The 19,885-nt window shown below is 36.9% G+C and overlaps 1 protein-coding gene across 1 annotated transcript in view; it reads left to right on the top strand.

The window, feature by feature from the left end:
• Window positions 1-19,885, top strand: part of COL3A1 (collagen type III alpha 1 chain) — a 51,321-nt gene that overhangs the window by 14,235 nt on the left and 17,201 nt on the right. Inside the window, exons 2-20 of the mRNA XM_086465520.1 lie at window positions 3,253-3,458; window positions 5,523-5,561; window positions 6,159-6,275; window positions 8,281-8,352; window positions 11,869-11,934; window positions 12,515-12,568; window positions 12,788-12,841; window positions 13,571-13,624; window positions 13,789-13,842; window positions 14,285-14,338; window positions 14,816-14,860; window positions 15,061-15,114; window positions 16,087-16,131; window positions 16,852-16,905; window positions 17,396-17,494; window positions 17,656-17,700; window positions 17,823-17,921; window positions 19,037-19,090; window positions 19,226-19,333. Coding sequence (XP_086321646.1) covers window positions 3,253-3,458; window positions 5,523-5,561; window positions 6,159-6,275; window positions 8,281-8,352; window positions 11,869-11,934; window positions 12,515-12,568; window positions 12,788-12,841; window positions 13,571-13,624; window positions 13,789-13,842; window positions 14,285-14,338; window positions 14,816-14,860; window positions 15,061-15,114; window positions 16,087-16,131; window positions 16,852-16,905; window positions 17,396-17,494; window positions 17,656-17,700; window positions 17,823-17,921; window positions 19,037-19,090; window positions 19,226-19,333 — 1,373 coding nt within the window. The remainder of the gene's footprint in view (window positions 1-3,252; window positions 3,459-5,522; window positions 5,562-6,158; window positions 6,276-8,280; window positions 8,353-11,868; window positions 11,935-12,514; window positions 12,569-12,787; window positions 12,842-13,570; window positions 13,625-13,788; window positions 13,843-14,284; window positions 14,339-14,815; window positions 14,861-15,060; window positions 15,115-16,086; window positions 16,132-16,851; window positions 16,906-17,395; window positions 17,495-17,655; window positions 17,701-17,822; window positions 17,922-19,036; window positions 19,091-19,225; window positions 19,334-19,885) is intronic.

The following is a 19,885-nucleotide window of genomic DNA, read 5'->3' as shown; positions in this document are numbered from 1 at the left end:
TAAGGGAGTGATACCAAGAGCTGAAAATCTGATTATTAAAAATAATCAAACACATCTTATGGATACAGAAGTGTGTTTGCACTATGCATTTTTTTATATGTGTACGTAATTCGTATAACTGTACATTACATGTGCACACAGTAACAGTATTAAGTTCTTTTAGATCTCTATCATGGTATTTTTATTTAACAACTATGTATAAACTATGTTTTTCTCTAAATTAAAGAAAAATCATCTCTTCCCTTCCTCATTACTTTTGTAAATGAGAAGGATGTTTCAACCTGTGGAACTTGGAAGTGTTTAAGCAGAGTGACAGCTGAGTACATCATTCTCGGGTGCAGTGGATCTATGCCCAGCCATGCTTTCTAGGGTGTATCCAACCAGCTCCTTTTAGACAGATAACAAGGTCCAACCTCCCCAGTGGCTTTGATGGTATTCTGCCTCCTGCAGTATACTGCTTTCAAGGTCATCTTCTATACAACAAACGACTTGCACACTGAGCTTAACTTTTAATTATAAGTTTTATATAACTTTTAGTTATAAGTTTTATATATATATATTATAAGTTATATATATATAAGTTAAGTTATAACGCTTTTTAGTTCAGGATTTTCATAAGTCATTAGAGAGACTATAAAGATTTTGTTCATAAAACTGAACTTGCCATGTTTAAAAAACATTTCAGCTTTCTTATTTTTCAGGGAACATGTGTCATTACTCTTGTCAAGGCTGGGCAGTTTGTTTTTTCCCTGAGCGCCCACAGTGAAATCCTGGTTTGTTAAAGGAGGAAAGTGTTCCTTACAGAAACAGTCAGCAATTAATCAAGCAGAGAATCAGCTTATTTACCTGGGATCCACTGACATGATTCTGCAGTGTTAGAGCTGGGAAACCAAGCAACTTTTTTGGAATCTAGCTTGGCGGATTAAAGAAGGATGTCTAGATCCTCTTCAGAGGTAGTGGTTGTTAGGCCATGTCCTTTGAAGCAGCATCCTTTGACGCCGTGACCCTGTGTCATGGTGAGTGTGAGGAAGATGCTGTCCTGGAAATAAGCAGTACTCCATCCTACTTGTGCAGGATCTGAAGTTTCTGGCGAGGCCCAAAATGTGGAGAAGCAAAGGGAAAAGGAAAAAGTGGATTTTTAAGTGATAAAAAATTTCTGAGGGGGATTAGTTTCATATGCCACTGGAATGTTTAGATTTTTTGTGTTGTCAAAGGAAGATAAAATACTGGCACCTGGCCCAATGTCAGGCAAAGAAAAAAATATTGGCTTGAAAATGTCTGAAACAATTTTTGAACCTTTTTGCATCTTGTTGTTCTAATGCAGCTGATGGTCAAAACCAACAACTTACTATCATAAGTAGTGTCAGCCTTGACAAGTCAACATTTTCCTGTCTGCTTCTTTTACAATTGAAGCGCAGAAATAATATAACATAAGCTGGTGTATGCAGAAATCCTGTAGTGGGATTGAAACTGGGAAAAGAAACCTCCTGTCTGATGCAATGTCCTGCTCCGAGATCCTCACTCTGGTTCCCCACTCAATGAGCCAAGAGATCTTGGCTGTATGCCCCATTGCCATTACAGAGCTCATACAGGGAGGTGATGAATTTTATGGGTGACATAGAGAAAAAGTCATGTTAATACGCACCAGGAAAACCAGCTGAGTGAGACGCTGGGATGGGAGCAGAATCTGCAAAACTAAGCTCAGTTGAATACATGGCAATAAAGAAGGTGAACTCTTCAGGTATCAAAAAGAGAATTCAGGGAAGACGAAAAGGGGAGGTACGTGTTCTGAGTAAGATGAAATCAAATAGAGAAAAAAAAGGGACTGAAGCAAAATCATGAGAAGAGAGGATACGTGTCAAAGTGTGTACCATGCCAAAGAGCATGGGTGTAGGTATGGAAACAGATATCCACAAATACAGAGACAAAGAAAAACAGAGAATGTAAAGAGGAAAAAAAGAGACCAGTGTGCTAATATAGTAGTGGAAAAGAGGAAAAAAATAGATGAAAGATGCTGCATGTGAGAAAAGAAAAAAGTGCCTCATAACCCATAGGAATGGACTGCACTGTAAATTTGGACTCAGTCTTGTACTACATAATTATGACTGTTACAACAGTTTGACGGCATTCAGAATTTTCTGTCTGGAGTCATTGGAGTTTTAATGTCAGAACTTTGAATTCTATCTTTTGGGTTGGTTGGTTGTTTTTTTTTTTGAAGGGTGATGTGTAATAGGTAACTTAGTCTGATATTAAAGTTTTAAGGACAATTTTGGTACATAAATAGCTCTTTCTCCAGAATTTTGTGTTTGTAATCTGAATTATTTTGACTTATTCATGGAAAAAATCTTATTCCATTATTCAAGACATTCACGTATACTTATATTTGCAATCTGAGACTTTAAAAGCTTCTACAAAACTTACAAGAACCTTGTCAAAGTCAGACAAGTTTTTTTTTCATATTGATATCTTAAATGACTGGGCTTTCTGGATCTTGTTTCTCAGAAAATACAAACACAAAATACAATGTTTGAAGCTGGTTTTCATCAGTCTCTTCAAATTTATTACCTACAACAAATTTGATCAGTGTAATAGATGTTGGAAGGAATTCACAAAGGTATGAATATTACAGATGAACAGAGTTTTTTTCTGAAAACACAGACACTTGTAACATTTGAGCAGACCGGATGACACACGGACTGCAAATCATTTGGGCAATTAATGTGAACATTCTTTTAGATCTATTGCATACGCTGGCTTTCAAAAAACACTTTGAAAACACTTGCTATTAATGCAAGATGCTAGCAACAAGAGTTTGTGCTAGACAGATGGCTTATTCTACAGCCATGTGTAAGTGCTCATGTTGGCACATAGGGGCGAATGATACATTTGCTTGAGAGATTTGGCATGTTTCCTTTTTAGCTGCAGCAGAGAATTCAATTGCTAATTACACAGTAACTCAGTCTGACACTAAAATTACTCAAGACGGAAAATTATCACAGATTTAATTGGGCTTTGGATCAGCTCCAGGAGGTTTCTATTGATGTCTGTTTATAGATTCAGAGCAGACTCTGCAATTAATGTAAGAGATCTTCCCAGTGTCTGAAGATAACTATTTAGCCTTTTACTTTACATGCATAAACTATATTACAGCAGAAAACAAAACAGACTATCCAACAATTTTCATGTTACTCATCTTTGATTTGGAAAACACATTTGAAATAATATTGAACACTACTTTTTCTTTCTTTCCAGTTGTAGAATGTACCCATCTTGGGCAGGTTTATGCTGACAGGGATGTTTGGAAACCAGAGCCATGCCAAATCTGCGTGTGCGACTCAGGATCTGTTCTCTGTGATGACATCATCTGTGACGATCAGGAGCTGGACTGTCCCAACCCAGAGATTCCCTTTGGAGAGTGCTGTCCAGTTTGTCCACAAACAACACCACAACCTACAAGAGTAAGTTTCTCCTCAATGTTGTTACTTCCTTGATGTCATCTTCTTGATCCATGTCAACCTCAATCCATTTTCTTTTAGGTGCTCTTAAACACTTTTGAATGCTAAGCTTGCAACTTTCTGACTCTAGGCAAACACTTAGGATGGGCAATTTTGCTAAACTAATTTTTTTAAAAAAAAACAGCTTGAATTTTCACAGAGTTTAATTTTTTTGTTAAATTCAAGAATACTTCCATATTTTATCACAGAATTGGTACCATTTCTCATAAAATACTTGTTAGCCCTTTGAGCTATGCAACTGAAAGCATGAAGTCTTTCAATCCAGTTTTACATAGACAACAGTCACAAATAAGTAGTAGACAATTAGCCATTACATTTTTCATTTTGTGGAGAAACATAGGAGTAATGCAAACAGCTTATTTTTGGACTGCATGCTCAATCTATATGCATTAAACTAATGCCAACACAGAATTAAAATAAGTTAGACAAATTTAAGAGCGTATTGCGGATCTGCATTTCTTATCAACTCAATCCTAGATCATCACAGAGTAAATTTCCTTTTGAAGAGTTATTGCTGATTTAATGCCCTGTAAAGGAAAGGTGATTCAAGCCCTGCATCCTTAATTTATCATCATCTTGTTTATAGACACCAACTTTATCTGAACCAGTTACAGCATCTTAACCTCAGGAAAATCAAGAATGTTAGTGCATGCCACTAACATCCTTCTCAGTCCAGCATGTCAGGTGTGATAATGTAACTAACTTTAATTTCTCATATCTACTCCTCCAGTTTATTTATTTTTCAATCAATAATTCAGTTACACATTGCTATCTGGATTCTCAATTAATAGTTCAGAACAGTTTTTATGAGTTCAGCTGCTGGTGGTAACAAAGAATATTCAGCTGTAACTAGCTTTGATCTTTCAATGTGGCATCCTCCTACACAGCCTCCAGGATCAGCATGACAGCTTCCAGTGGGCTGACCAAACTCTTGTATTAGTCCCTTGCCTAAACTGCTTCAGTGAGTCAGCTATACTGAGCTCTAAGTTTATCTGACCATTTTATCCTTGATTAAGATCCATGAGAATCTGTTAAAGTACATAGATTTCCACAGGCACATTGAAGATTCTTATCCAGAAATGAGAGAGTGAAATAGCTGTGTGTATGGAAAGAAAGGGAGAAGATGTATTTCTGCCGATCTATGACGTATCTGCTTAAACATGAAATGTCATATACAAATATATGACTGTGCTGCTTTCAGGAATACCTGAGCTACTTCACTGAACAGTTTTGAAGGTGTAAACAAGTGGTACATACAAGTATGATGGAGATTTAAGCAGAGCTTCCTCTCTTATTGATTCTAGAGAATTTTTTTAGATCAGTTTTGTGGTTCCTGATGAAAAGGACATGTGGACTACTTCCTCCAGCTTCTGTCTTCAAAATACAAGAGTTTGGTCAGCCCACTGGAAGCTGTCATGCTGATCCTGGAGGCTGTGTAGGAGGATGCCACATTGAAAGATCAAAGCTAGTTACAGCTGAATATTCTTTGTTACCACCAGCAGCTGAACTCATAAAAACTGTTCTGAACTATTAATTGAGAATCCAGATAGCAATGTGTAACTGAATTATTGATTGAAAAATAAATAAACTGGAGGAGTAGATATGAGAAATTAAAGTTAGTTACATTATCACACCTGACATGCTGGACTGAGAAGGATACATGAAAACTGTCCCTTACAGCTTTCTGCAATGGACTTCTATTCCCATTATACTCAAAGGCAAAGCTCTACTGACTTCATTAGTGCCGTGTTTTGCCTGCAGGAGAGGTGTAGCTTTATGGATGAACCATAAAAATGCAGATAGACTGACCAGAAACCTCACAGCTTTTAAACATACTGAATAAGAATAAATGTAATCAATTTGATAAACTATATTCCAATGTTTAAATGTGTTTTCTTCTTGATTTTGTTACATATATATGTGTATATATATATATATATGTATTTTCAGTTTTCAGTTTTATTTTGATTTTCTTTCTTAATTTAACTATTTTTCCTTTCTTTCTAGACTCCTGGAGTAATCAGCCGAGGCCCTAAAGGAGATCCTGTAAGTGTAGTTGTTTGGTTTTTTTTCCCCAAGGAATCTAACAAAATCAAGAGCCAGTTCTTATAGTGCTGTATATCCTATTCATAACTGCTGAGATATCTGGCTTTCATTGATGTCTGCACTGTCTGCAGGACTGTGCCATATTGTCATTTTGAAGTAGCCCTTTAGCTTCAACAGAACTCTTAAAAATTTAAACTTGAACAACAGAGAGAGAAAGAGAGAGTTTAGGCCAAACTGTATTACATTTGTTATTTTTTGATGCATTTCTTCCCAGTAAGAAAAAAAAAATAAAAATCTATGGACTCCACTAGCAGTATTCATTTTAAATTCAGTAATAGACCTATTTAACATTTCTAGTGTGTTTGATCAAATATCAGCTGCAATAAGACTCCAGCAATGAAGTGTTTCCACGTGTGAATTTTGTCTAATGTCTGTGTCTTTCCTGAATGTTCAGTTGTGGTCTTAGTTATGTTTAATAGAGATAGTTTCCCATGACAGTGACACAGACTTTGTTACAAATGGAAGGATTTGTCCTGATGCCCTTGTAATTGGAGGCAAGTGTCGACATCTGTATTTGCTGTGTTTGTGTCTTTGCAGGGTTCTCCTGGGATTCCAGGCAGAAACGGTGCCCCTGGCCCTCCAGGACAGCCTGGTAGTCCTGGAGCTCCCGGCCCCCCTGGGATCTGCCAGTCGTGTCCTAGTATAAACGGAGGCGTAAGTCACCATTATGTTCAGTGTCCACCTTGTTGCTCATAAACATACGAAGAAATACTGCAGGCACCTATCCCTTGCATCTTCACGTGTGCTTTGCTTTCAGTGGCACCTGTCTCATTCGTGCTTTTGAAAAACACATCTGAGTAGTAGATGGGGTTTTGTTGTTGTTTTGTGGTTTTGTCCAAAACATTTGGCTGGAGTGCAATTAAATCTCTGCCTTATCTCACTTTTTAAAACTTTTGGAGCCAGATCTTATGAGGAACTTATAAAACTCAGAAATAAGCTGACCAGAAAGACAGGGTGCAGGAAGAAGTATGTCCCCTCAAGTTTCATGGTTAGGCAAGTCTCTTACTTTCCTGGATTTTATCCAATGCATATTTAATAAAGAAACATTCCCAGGAGACTAGACCAAAACACAGGTCCTGTGCTTGCAGCGAAGTGCCATGTAAGTGCTATTTGTCATGCTCCCTCTTTATTTCTGGCCCACCAAATCTTGAATTCTCTTCTGAAGAGTTGGGCAGACTCGGCAAGAGAGCTAATTTAAACTAAAGTTTCTGTGCAGCTGGATTTGTTAAGGGAGCTGAGCTACAGGTAGCTCTTTGTTAGGAGATGACGTCTCCCATGCAAACAAGCAAGCTTAGCTTTACAAGATGGGATTACTTTAGCACAAAACTGTTAAAAATTGTATGTTAAAACAATTGCTACTTTTGAACATATGCCACTGTTCATAGCTTCCATGTACGCTTCCCACTCCTAGGTAAGCCAAAAACTGAGGAAAGATGTCTTGATTTTATTTAATTCTGAAAGGGATTGCCTCTGAAGGACTGAGCTTCTGGGAGAGGTACCCATGGATCAGATAACCAGTCTCAATGAGTATCACATAACACACCAAGAGAGCTACTGCATTTGGGTTGGCAGATATAGACACAGGCGAGCACGATAGGCTGAATTAGTCACTCATTCCAACACTCTGTCAAAGGTGTGCTGCTGAATTTATTCAACATTTCCTGCTCAACCACCTTTGTGCCATTAATGCATAAACTGCATTAATGCCATATTATTCAACTAAGTTTGCTAGTATCTGCATAATAAAATCAATGTATGCCAATTAAGAGGTTTACATGGGAATTTCTTGAAAAGCTGACTGTAGAATTTATAGATTTCTTTTTTAAAGCAGTGTTTTATGTAAATGGTCTGTCAAAGATGCTATCTGCTCTCAGAAAGGCCCACAGCACATTTTTACTCCATGCTTGGACTGAGCTTCCATTTCTTTCAAGATAAATTGTCAAAAGCATTGAGGCTTGGCTACTTGATCTCAAAAGTGATGATTGTACTTGAATTATTTAGAGTGACATAGTGAACGGGAAGGGAGAAAGGGAAATACGGAAAATTACATTAGGAAAATAGTGTAAAACTCAGTTTTCTGAGACATATAAGTTCCCATGCATGAGGTAAAAAAATATTTGTAATTCAGGGAAGTACAGACTTACTTATAAGTAGGTAAGAGATTTTTTGCTACAAAATACTCTGAAATGACTCATTTATTAGTCACAGATAAAAGAAATTAGGAAAATAATAATGAACTGTTGCATCCTTTAGTGCAACAGAAAACATTTCATCAACTTCCTGGAGTCCAATTATATCCAACAGAAGAGACTGGTAAAGAAAATCAGGGGAAAAGCTTAGAAGGAGTCAAACAAGAAAAAGAGGAGAGAGAATGGTAATTTTTCGGTTCAGCTGAGGCGCAGCTGTCAAGATGAAAACTGGGTGCACAGAGCATAGGGAGACAACTTTACCATGACCTCGAAAGAAAGATATTGTCTGGGTTCTCTTATGGATGACTTAAATATATGGCAGCTATATGTCAAACAAGTACCACTCAATGAGTTATTTCTATACATTTGCCATACCAACGTAAGAAAAGACTTATTTGATTTGCAGCAATCATCATTTTTCTTTTTTCTTTTTTTTTTTTTCTTTCTGTTTTTCTGTATTTCTTTTACAGAGTTTTTCTCCACAGTATGACTCCTATGATGTGAAGGCTGGTTCAGCTGGTATTGGTTACCCACAACCCATTGTAAGATGATACATCCTTTTTTCTGTCCTTTCTTTTTTAAAAAAAAAACAAACAAACACAAAACTTCTGCTTATAGATTATACCTTGGATGTGTATGTACCCTGATTTTAATTTAACAATATAAATTTTAACTTAATTGTTACCTGCAAGCGGAATGTGAGGTAAGGCCGCAGTTTGATTGACCAATATCATTCTAGAAAGTAATGATAGATTATCTTGGGGGTTTGCCTTTTCTCTTTCTTCCTTTTCTTGTCTTCTTTTTCCTAATCTCTCTTTGATTCACTTTCTTACACTACTTAAACATTTATCCGTTTCTCCCTTGCATACCCTCCTCATTTATCTGCTTTGGTATTCTACTAATTGCTTCTCCACTTCCACCACTTTTTTAACCTCTTCCACTGTCCTTTATCTTCCTTTGTCTATTCAGCAGCACTTTATCTTTACTCAGTATGATAATTCATGCTTGTTTACTTTTCCACAACTCAAATTTGCCTAATAACAAGTGAGTAAACCCCTCTTATAACCTTTTTTTTCATCCCAGAAGCAGTCAAAACTTTTCACTTTCTCCTTTTACAATTACCATTTTTTTAACCACAGCTATTCAGACTGTGTATTAAGGATGCTATATCTTCCTGCTAGGCCTGGCCCAAGCTTTTAACACTTTTTTTTTTTTTAGTGAGATAAAGCATGGATTTTTGAAAGAGTTATGCTTGGGCCATGCTTCCCATATAAAATAAATTTGAACATCGCACCTTGTGATTTTCCTTTTAGGCACTGGGATTTAGAGATATTCTCCACTGACGACACAGAGTGTTCTTGATTCAGGCAATCTGCTATATAGAGGATGTGGAGAATTGTGATTATTTGAAATTGGCTGCTGCTTCATTAAGCATAATCATTATTTTCAGTCCAATGCTGCATAACAAGGTTTAAGTATTATGTGTTGTAACAATTCAAGGCAGTTTCAAGCAAATGTGTTATTTCTCAGGGTTCCGTCAGATCATCTTGTGAAACAAATTTTCCTAATCATGATAGCTGTTTTTTTCTGAAACATAGTTCATTATTTTCTCACCTTTATTTTAATCTGTTTATTTCTACCTCCTTCATTTGCTAGTATGATCATGCATGCATTGGTCTTCTTCAACCATCCATTTTTTTTGTTTATTTATTCCTTTATTCATTTTCAGCTCCTCACAGTTTTTGCCCACAGCTCATCATATCATCTACATTTTGCTGCTTAGTGTCTTAATATGGGATGTGCTGAACCAGGCAGATAATCAAGATACCTTTCAGTTAACGATTATGGTTACTCCTTTCTATTTTGGCATTTTTTCCTGAGGTGTTTAGTGATTTCTTGTGCTCTGACCTCTGGGTTAAAACACAATCAACTTCTTTGAGCACCCAGCCAGGATTTTCTGTGTACTTTCAGGTCATATGGTCTCTTATATTGCATCATGCAATACATAACTGCACAGTAAGTAACAGAGTAGTTACAGGCAGATGTGACTAAAATCACTAGAACTACATCATGTTTACCATTAACATTACACAGACTATTTCTTAATTTATAAATTTAATTTATCAATTTCCAACTTAAACACTCAGTTCAAATAAATATCCAAACTGAAATAATTTGGAAGAATAATAAAATAAAAAATGGCAGCTATAGCACCCACATTTGTCCATAGGTGGTTACCATGCCTGGTATTTCCTCAGTCACACATCTCTTCATTACTGTCTTCCCGGTGGCTTTCCATTGTTTCTAGACTGATTTTATACTTTACATGACAGTTTCTTTTTAGTTGCTTATATAACCTCCACATATTGTCTTTGTCTCTTTCTACAAGTACACATGTTCTAACTAAAATATGCTCATTTGTTCACAGTCCGGAGATGCTGGCAGCTGTCATACCTATCAGTTTATCTCCTCAGTGTGCAGCTTGAAAAAAAAAAATAACATCTTGTTTGTTTATAGCCGTATGTCTAATCAATTGATTGCAATTGATGAGTTGATGGCTTCGATTCATGTTGAATCCAGAATGATTTTATACCAAATGAGTTCTAACAATTAATGCATTGCATTCATGCATTGAAGGCAATGCAATTTGCCCTAACACTAACTGCTCTGCCACTTGCTGCACTTGTCCTAGAAAATAGCAAACATCACAACGATTATCTTTTTTTAGACAAAAGACAATCTGTGAACTAATACTAACATAATATATTTGTAGTATACTATGTTACATATTCTAGTATAGTATAACAATGCTATTCATCTTGTGTTGTGAAAATTTGGTTCATGTAGCATCTGTAATACATGACTTATTCTACACAATATGACAATATCTCATGAAACATATTATGTGCAATATTAAGTTACGGAATATACTACCAGTACTGCAGCACACTGCTTCTCGAGTAATTAATATATTTCAATTGTTTTGGCTGTATCAAACCCATGAAGAGTTTAAATTAACAAAAGCTTTTTTTAAAGAATCACACATAGCTGCAGTAAACCCCTGTGTTAATGTTCAAACATTTTCTGTTTTTGAGTATCAAATGCTTTTGTGGTTGTTGCTAAAGGGAGTGGAAATATTAGCACTCTTCCCAAGATGAGAATTTACTTAGTAATATTTTAATCCCTTTTTACCAGTGAAAATAAGGAACAGCATTACTGATCTGAGTTAAACCGTAGGAATATTGAGATTTCACCCTCTGAGTCCTTTGTTTAGTCCAGACATTCTTTATTTCTCGTGGCTTAGTACTGTTAAAATTCAGAAAAGATTTCACTGGTGAAAATGGTTGCCTTACTGGCAATAACAAAAATATGTCCTTAATTCAGTATACCTGTAAGGCCTAATAATCTAGGGTCATAAACAGAGTTTATCATAAGAAATTTTTCTAATATATTGTACGTGTATATGTAATATAGCTCCTGAATGCAGGTGAGAAATTTTTTAATCAGTTTTAGAAAGCAAAATCTGGCATCAAAAGACTAGTAAGCAAGTTTATTAGTACATTTTAGCTCCACCACTGAAGATGTAGTGTTAGGCTAATAAAGGTCACCTACATGGCAGAGAAACTGAAGGTCATTTACCCTGTTTAACAATTAATTTTTTTAACAAATTAAGAGTTCTAGTTATCTACTCTTCCAGTTTAGGCAGATGAAAAGCTAAGCTGTGAGCATCCTTCTAGGAGTCTAGAGAAAGGGAATAGTGACTCAAAAGAAAAAGTTACAGCTTTGAAAATATCTTGTGGAGTATATTAGCTAAGGCTGCAAAGAGAAATCCAGTGATTCTTTTTCTGAAGAGATCATAGGTACTAGACAATGTATTTAACAATGTGTGTATACACTGCTGCTTCTTTTTTTACTACACCAAGTGCGTGTCACCATGGATTTTTCTCTGTACTAATACAAAAAAAAATATTTCACAGTTATTGGTAACTATTGCAACTACATTAAGATTTATAGTTATATACATTAATAAAATAAGTATTTTTTAATCTACACTATAGGCTGGCTTTCCAGGACCCCCTGGCCCCAGTGGCCCCCCAGGCCCACCTGGTCATGCAGGTCCCCCTGTAAGTAAAATTAATCTTTTCATAATCATCTCATATTCTTTTATATGAGCTTCTCCTTTTCTCTGTCATAAATATTAGGTACATTTTCAACCCAAAAATCTAGATACTATGCTGAAGAATTTTGTGGCTAAGTGTCATCTATTAATAGGGTTCTACCATCTATGCTCCACCAAGACTCAATGGCTGAGGGCTATATACTGTGCTTGCTTAAGTCCGTGTGTTCCACGCAGCTTTCTGCAATTCTGTGAGGTGTCAGCTAAGATTGTCTGAAGACATGCCACTGCCTATCATCCTCTGTTAATATTCCCAAATGTTTGTTCGGGTTATTAAGGAAAGTGGGAATCCTAATACACATTCAGCGAACGCACAAAGAGTCTGAGTTTTTTTGATGTACATCTCCTTTTAGAGGAGTAGTTTTAATTTCTTTTTCATGGAGGCATGTTCTGCTTGGTTCTGCTAATTTCATCTTTGGTCACTTGTTGACAGTTCTGACTACCGTTTTCCTTACAATTACAAGAATAGTATAAAATATAGTAGCACATTGTTCACATCTTAACTGGGTTTTTTTTCTGCATTATAGGGATCTGCTGGATACCAAGGTTCACCTGGAGAACCAGGACAACCTGGCCCTCCTGTATGTATATTACCTATCACTATATATGTTAAAGGCATGATCTTACAAGCATGGATCTGTGTCATCACTGAAGTGGACTGAAATTTTACAGTTCATCCTGTGTGTTTACTATCATGTATTTCAAACGTACAAGTATTTTACGACACCTAATGCATTTTTAATTTGAAAGAGACTGAATATATTTTATGATTATAGCTAATATTAATTATTTTTCTACAGGGACCTCCAGGCCCTGTTGGAATGATAGGCCCAGTTGGTCCACCAGGAAAAGATGTAAGTTCCCTATTATTCCTCCAGTGCTTAATAAATGGGAAGAAAGAAAGTTCATTAAATGGTAAGACAGCAGAGCAAATTGATACTATTACATTTAAGAATTTTTAACATCTCACTGTTTCTCGATTTGACAACGTGACTGTAAGAAACTAGATTTGTCTTACACTAAGTATAAATGTCCAAAAAGTTTCAATTTTAACAAGCAATTTGATATTGACACAATTTAAAAGAAAAAGAAAACCTAAGCATGAAATATGATATTTTGATCTTGTGCAAAATAAATTAGCAGTTATAAAGAAAAGCAGACAGTAGTGTCTGCTCTCTTCAAATCTTACTTTGAGAGTTAAGGCTGTTAAAACCTTCTTTTGTGTCACAGCGGGGATTTCTGAATAGGTATAGTACAAGGCGAGACAAGCAGCTAAGGTTTTTGTCTATTTTGAGTGTTTCACCATGAAAAATGTTTTCTTTGATCCCCTCTTCCTAAAATTTGACTTGAAATAAATTAGATGTTATCCAAAATCTTGTAAAAATTGAATTCATAAATTCTGACAACTGTTTTTCAGAAGGCAGTCATACAGTGAACTGTCACCCTGCTATAATTTTCCCCACTGTCTTTGGTGGAAGTTTCACCTGTTTATTCCAACTCACCTTGATCTACTAGGACTGGTTCTTTGCCAAGACCTGGAGGAATAGAAAAATAGTAAAAAAAAAATTATTTTCTTTCAATAGGGAGAACCAGGAAGACCAGGCAGAAATGGAGACCGTGGAATCCCTGGATTACCGGTATGGAAAAGCCCCCAGTAACAACAGTCTTCTAATCAAAAGTTTTCCCGTTTTAAGTTAGTCAAGTGAACATGGCACACAATGAACATGACACACAATGAACATTGGCTTGTGCCCTTCATTCTGTATGTGATTTATCAGTTTTTCTATATTTGTGTGTTTAGGGTCACAAGGGACATCCTGGAATGCCTGGGATGCCTGGGATGAAAGGTCAACGAGTAAGTATTGAATATATTGAGCATAGCTGAGTCTGTTAGTACTTGAATTATGGTGTTGTACTGTTGTAATCTTTCAGTCATCAACTCCCAGCTAGAGACTGAATCATGGAATCGAAGGTCAATTTCTGGACAATGTATTCTGACCTTCTGCAACAAATACTGTTAAATTTTATCTAGTTATCCCAATTGTAGAGCTCCATCCTGAAAGCTGGACTGAATCAGGCCTTCCAGAAAAGCATCCACTCTTAACTAATGACCATGGACAGATGGAGGATTCAGAACTTTCTTTCAAAAAATGTTCCAGTAGCTGATTGCATTCACTATTAAAAATATGCCCCCTTATATGAGTTTGTCTTGAAATCTCGTACTTTGCCAAGAGGAACCAAGTTTTCCAGAACACAAGAGGAATACTATTCACAAGTATGATTTTCCTTTCCCACAGGGTTTTGATGGAAAAGATGGTGCCAGAGGTGAAAGCGGAGCTCCTGGTCCAAAGGTAAAAAACTACAGTGTCATCTTTGTAATAAGTAGAGTAATACTCTCCACAATTTGTCATATAGTTATGCTCTGCATATTACACAATTATAAAAATCCATTAAACATCAAAGAAACTCATTGAATATCTCCATGAAAGACGGAGATTCATTCCAAAGAAATTAGGCTTTCTGAACCACATCATGTCCCAATTTTCCAGATGTAATAAAGATGAGATTCCAAAATGAAAGGACGTGCTTGGATAATCTGACTTTATTGCATAATATTAAAGAACTGAGTCTTGCTGATTTTTTTTTTCCTGTTGAAATATTCTGTTTTAGCATTTGTTTAGACTTCTCAGACCTCACAGACACTCATCATCGCGGAGGAAAGGGCAACGGATTGGACTATAATGTTTCTATGTCTCTTCCCCTTGAATAAACCAAAAAATGTTCTCACCACAGTTCTTTCTGAAATTGGTGCTTCCTTTCTGTAATAGGGTGAAACTGGTCTTCCTGGAGCAAATGGATCACCGGGCCAACCGGTAAGTATGTGTATCCTACAGTATTTAAATGGAAGTGCAAATGACGCTTCCCAGTTGAGTTACTCAGCTTTCTTTTAACTTTAATTACCCAATCACGTGCATTGAACAATACTAGGATATGCAGATAAGAGCAATGTCTCTTTGCTCAGACATATTATTTTGGAAGCCATTTAACAGACTCATTTTCTTATGTTTTCTAGGGACCAAGAGGTCCATCTGGCGAAAGAGGAAGACCTGGGAATCCTGGTGGCCCTGTAAGTAGTTGCAGCTGTTGTTCTTATCCAGAAGCAGCATATATTTTGTTTCAGTATGTTGAGAATTCCCTACTTTGTAGATACACTCTAAAACAGTTGTAATGCAAAAGGTTGGAAAACCACATAGCATCTGTAGACTAATACATGAAAATTTTTCAGTCTCCATTTAAAGATGTAGTACTTCCAACTCACAATGTGTTCGCCATCTTATTTTCTATTTCTTTTTTTAAATGAATAGATTACACGTTGAGGGAGAGTTCGGTGTTTCAGCATAAGCTCAGGTTCAGCCAAGAGGAAGAGGGAGGAGATGTGGAAGCAAAGGGTAGCAGCGGAAGGCAGAAAGAGGAAAAAATGCAATCTCAGAAGTAACTTGCAGGAAAAAGATAAAATCAGTCTTTGACTGATATTAGGGGGTATGGTCATAGTTCATCGTGTCCAACACAATCAACAAAGCACAGCTAAAGCATAATAACCAGCAACTTATTAGTACAAACACTACACAACCTGAGCAGCAGACCTGGTCTAATGTGTCTACAAGATAGGCAACAGGATTTAAATTATACCAGTTTGTTAGGTTTTTGGAGTGAAATTTTAGTCTTTTATGTGAATTAAAAGTAACTGTTGCTTTGAAATATACATCTACTGCAATCTTATTTATTTAACCTTAAGAACTGTCCACACAGATGATGCTTTGTAACTGTTATTTTCTTAAGAAATGTAATAAGAATACATTTTTGGGTCTTGCTGTATCATCATTACAGTACAAATCATGGAAAGTGCTGGATACTCCTTCACAAAATATTTACTTTATTATTATTTTAGAATTTCACAGTTGAGGAATCCTTGGGTCTTGTTCAACTAAGTGGGAATGTACAGACAAAAAGAGATAGTCTGTGAGTCCTGGGCATTAAAGTATGTGGGTTCTGTGTCCAGGGTAGTGCTCTGTACCCAACACTTCTCTTCCTTCTGCAGGGTGCCAATGGCAAAGATGGATCTCCAGGAGCAGCAGGTCCACCTGTAAGGCAACCTACAGATGTTTGACTTTAAGTATTTGTGTTGCTCAAGTCTAGTTATTTCTAGCTTATGCTCTGCAGTGCCAACTAACCCAAACTGGGGGTGCACCAGTTTAAGAATGAGCATTTTATTTTAGTATGTTTCGTAACTGTTGGTCAAGATACTTGAAGCATACAGCGCAACAGGAGAGATTTAACACTGTAAATCGTAACACAGAAAATGCATAAATCCAAACTGAGATTATTCTCAGAGAACATATAGATGGATAGAATTGCTGTTCTCTATGCAGATCAAATTTTGAATCTTATTATCAAATATATTATTTAGCTTTCTGAAGTGAGCAAAATTTATTTTTTCCTATCTGCCTAAAACCCTGAGCGTGGCCACTTGTATGTGTAGCAACTATATTGGCTTTTTTTTTTCTACTACACTTTTTTTATAATTAGAACAAATTTTGAATATTTTTTATAACTTAATCTCTTTAATGATAACTTTCATGTTTTTTAAATTTACAACAGAGAAATTAAGCTGACCATCAGGGTAACTAAGATGTAAGTGTGATACTTTAGGACTAGCCAAACTTCATCTTCTACAGCATGATTTATATTTTGCCAGGTATTTCCTTATTCAGAGAAAACTCCCATAATCAGAATTTTTTTAACTCAAGATTAATTCCATATGGCTTTTACCTTTTGCATTAATAGTATTTATTTCACTTTTAAGGGTCCCCCAGGTCCCCCTGGAACTGCAGGATTTCCAGGCTCTCCAGGTTTTAAGGTATTCAGTTGAAGATGTATACAAATATAGGATTTGGTCTTTTCTCTAGTTGGCCAGCTTCTGTCCTTACACATCTTTATTGTATGAGTCTTCCTTTTTCTTCCTGCTATTACACAGTTTGCAAGGCTAGAACTGATGTGTTTTCATATGCAGCATAAGACAAAACTCACCACCTTCATGAATACCCACCCTAAAACACCATTAAGTGGTAGACACAATGCTTTATGTTGTGTTATGGGAGGGGTTCAAGTGACCTTGCCACAACTAGAGGAGCTGTGCAGCATATGCTGGCTAGAGTGCATGGGTACCTTGCGCCTCAGCACCAGGTCACCATGCTGATTTGGCTCTTGCACTCAGGTGATGATGGTGGTAACCATCTTCCCAAATCTCACAAAGATGCCATAGTAGAAGAAACCATGAAGTTAATACAGCTTGCCCTGGAGACTAGACTAAAATGCATTCATTTTCTCCTTTAACTGTTTTTCTGTAGGGTGAAGCTGGTCCTCCTGGTCCTGCTGGTTCTAGCGGTAGTCCTGGAGAGAGAGGAGAACCGGGTCCTCAGGGTCATGCTGGGCCACCTGGGCCTCAGGTACATAAATACCACACAGGAACTGAGAAGTGTTGTGCCACCTGGACTACACAAAGCCCTTCATGACTTTTGGTTTAGTCCTAGTTCATTATTTATCATTATTTAATTAGTTAATTATTCATTATTAGCATCATTAGTTATTTATAGGTTAATTTTTTCAGGGCCCTCCTGGAAGAGCTGGAAGCCCAGGCAACAAGGGTGAAATGGTGAGTATTTTTCATATCACTGTCTTTTGCTTCACTGTGTTGGTGAGGGTCATTATCTGGGCTGGGCAGAGTCAAACAATGCTGTGCTCTCTTCACATCTGTCTACTGTTCACTCTCCACAGGGACCTTCCGGTATTCCTGGTGCTCCTGGTCTGCCTGGAGGCCGTGGTCTTCCTGGTCCTCCAGGTACAAGTGGAAACCCTGGTGCAAAAGGCACTCCCGTGAGTTACTAATATTCATTATGCTGATTGTACAAAAAAATATGGTGCTTCTGGTACCATTAAAAGAAAAACAAAACAACATTGAATTTGTCCTATTCACTTGAGATGGTCTAATAAATTATTTTATAATAACAATAGGTGATTATTTTTATAAATATATATTTATCTTTCACACATTCATGTATTGCTATATGTAAAAAATACATAAATATGATAACATTTATTTGCAATTCAAAAACACACAACAAAAAAAATTGCTTGTCTAAAATGTCTACTTTAGACAACATATGTTGTTTCAAAATCCTAATTTCACCTATTTAAATTTTCATGGGTTGAGTCACAGTCCACTCCACCTAGTGAGTTGTGCCTACTCTTATACTGTTATTTACCCCAGCAGGCTCTTTCCTGACAGTCTTACACCACACATAGTTCTTTGTCAGAGAAAATATGCAGTGACTTCAAGCAAAAGTCTGGGGAGACCTTGTAGCAGCCTTCCAGTACTTAATGGAGGCCTACATGAAAGGTGGGGAGGGACTCTTGACCAGGGGGCGTGATGATAGGATGAGGGGTAATGGTTTCAAACTGAAAGAGGAGAGATTTAGATCAGATCTTAAGAAGAAATTCTTTACTGTAAGGGTGGTGAGGCACTGGCACAGGTTGCCCAGAGAAGCTGCGGCTGCCCCCTCCCTGGCAGTGTTCAAGGCCAGGTTGGGTGGGGCTTTGAGCCACCTGGTCTGGTGGAAGGTGTCCCTGCCCACGGCAGGGGGGCTGGAATTCTATGATCTTTAAGGTCCCTTCCAACCCAAATCATTCTGTGATTCTATGAAAAGTCTCAATGATGTCTGAGATAGCTCAGAAACAAACATCAAATTTTACTCAGTGGTATTTAAGATTATACCACTTCTTTCCTCTACTGGATTTTTAAGGAGTCCCATGCATTCCACATCCAGGTTCAACCAGGGCATGCTCATTCCTTTGCAGAATGTAAAACTACAAAAACGAATCAATAATTTGAAAGATAGCATGTCTTTTATTTATTATTTCAGTAACTCAAGTAGCTCTAGAATAATACCCTGTTGCAACTCATAATTTTAATGGAATTTTCTCTTGTTTAGGGAGAACCTGGCAAGAATGGTGCCAAAGGAGATCCAGGCCCAAAAGGCGACCGTGTAAGTGATTTTAAAATGCATTCATAGACTTCTTCCAAGGAAGTCCAAACCCTGAATCATTCCCTGTACAAAACCTGGGAGTGTTTTTTTGGAGACTGCTAACTTATTGGTGGGCTTTTCTGTTGTTGTTGCCAGGGTGAAAATGGCACCCCAGGTGCTCCTGGACCTCCTGGTGAGGAAGGCAAAAGAGGTGCAAATGGTGAACCTGGCCAAAATGGTGTACCTGGTACACCTGGAGAAAGAGTAAGTTGCTGTAGATGACCATGCACACGAAGTACATTTTGAGTTAATATAGAAACAGCAAAAATCTGGTGTTCAAAATACCTTGAGGAGAAATTTGGCTCCATTATCTGTTCTCAGCAAATTCCAGATGTGAAACCAAGTTGTGAAACTGGGGAGAATTCTTAACTAGTTCCTCATCTGAATTACAGCACTTGAATCTATCTCAGTTGGAAATAAATTATGTTCTTTCTTTTTTTCGATATTGAAGAAACAGTGCTTTTGTATGCCTTGAAGTTGTATCAAAAGATTTGTGCTGAAAAGCAACCATAAACTGTGAGAATTACATGGGGTGTGGGGGAAAATACAAATTTCAAAATTACTTCTCAGTTAACAAAAATGAAATATGAGAAAATTTCAGATCTGGAAAGTGAAATTAACAAAAATTCTTCTACATTCAAGATATGTCTTTACAGCAGCATCTTTATTGACAGTAGATCTTAAATGTTGATACCGTCAATAACAGTGACATTGTCAGGTTGTTTTCTATGTTAAAGTATCTTTACTGCCAACAGG

Source organism: Leptosomus discolor, chromosome 5 (genome assembly GCF_034619465.1).
Source record: "Leptosomus discolor isolate bLepDis1 chromosome 5, bLepDis1.hap2, whole genome shotgun sequence".
In the NCBI taxonomy this organism is placed as follows: domain Eukaryota; kingdom Metazoa; phylum Chordata; class Aves; order Leptosomiformes; family Leptosomidae; genus Leptosomus; species Leptosomus discolor.
This window is presented reverse-complemented; position numbering and strand designations above follow the sequence as displayed.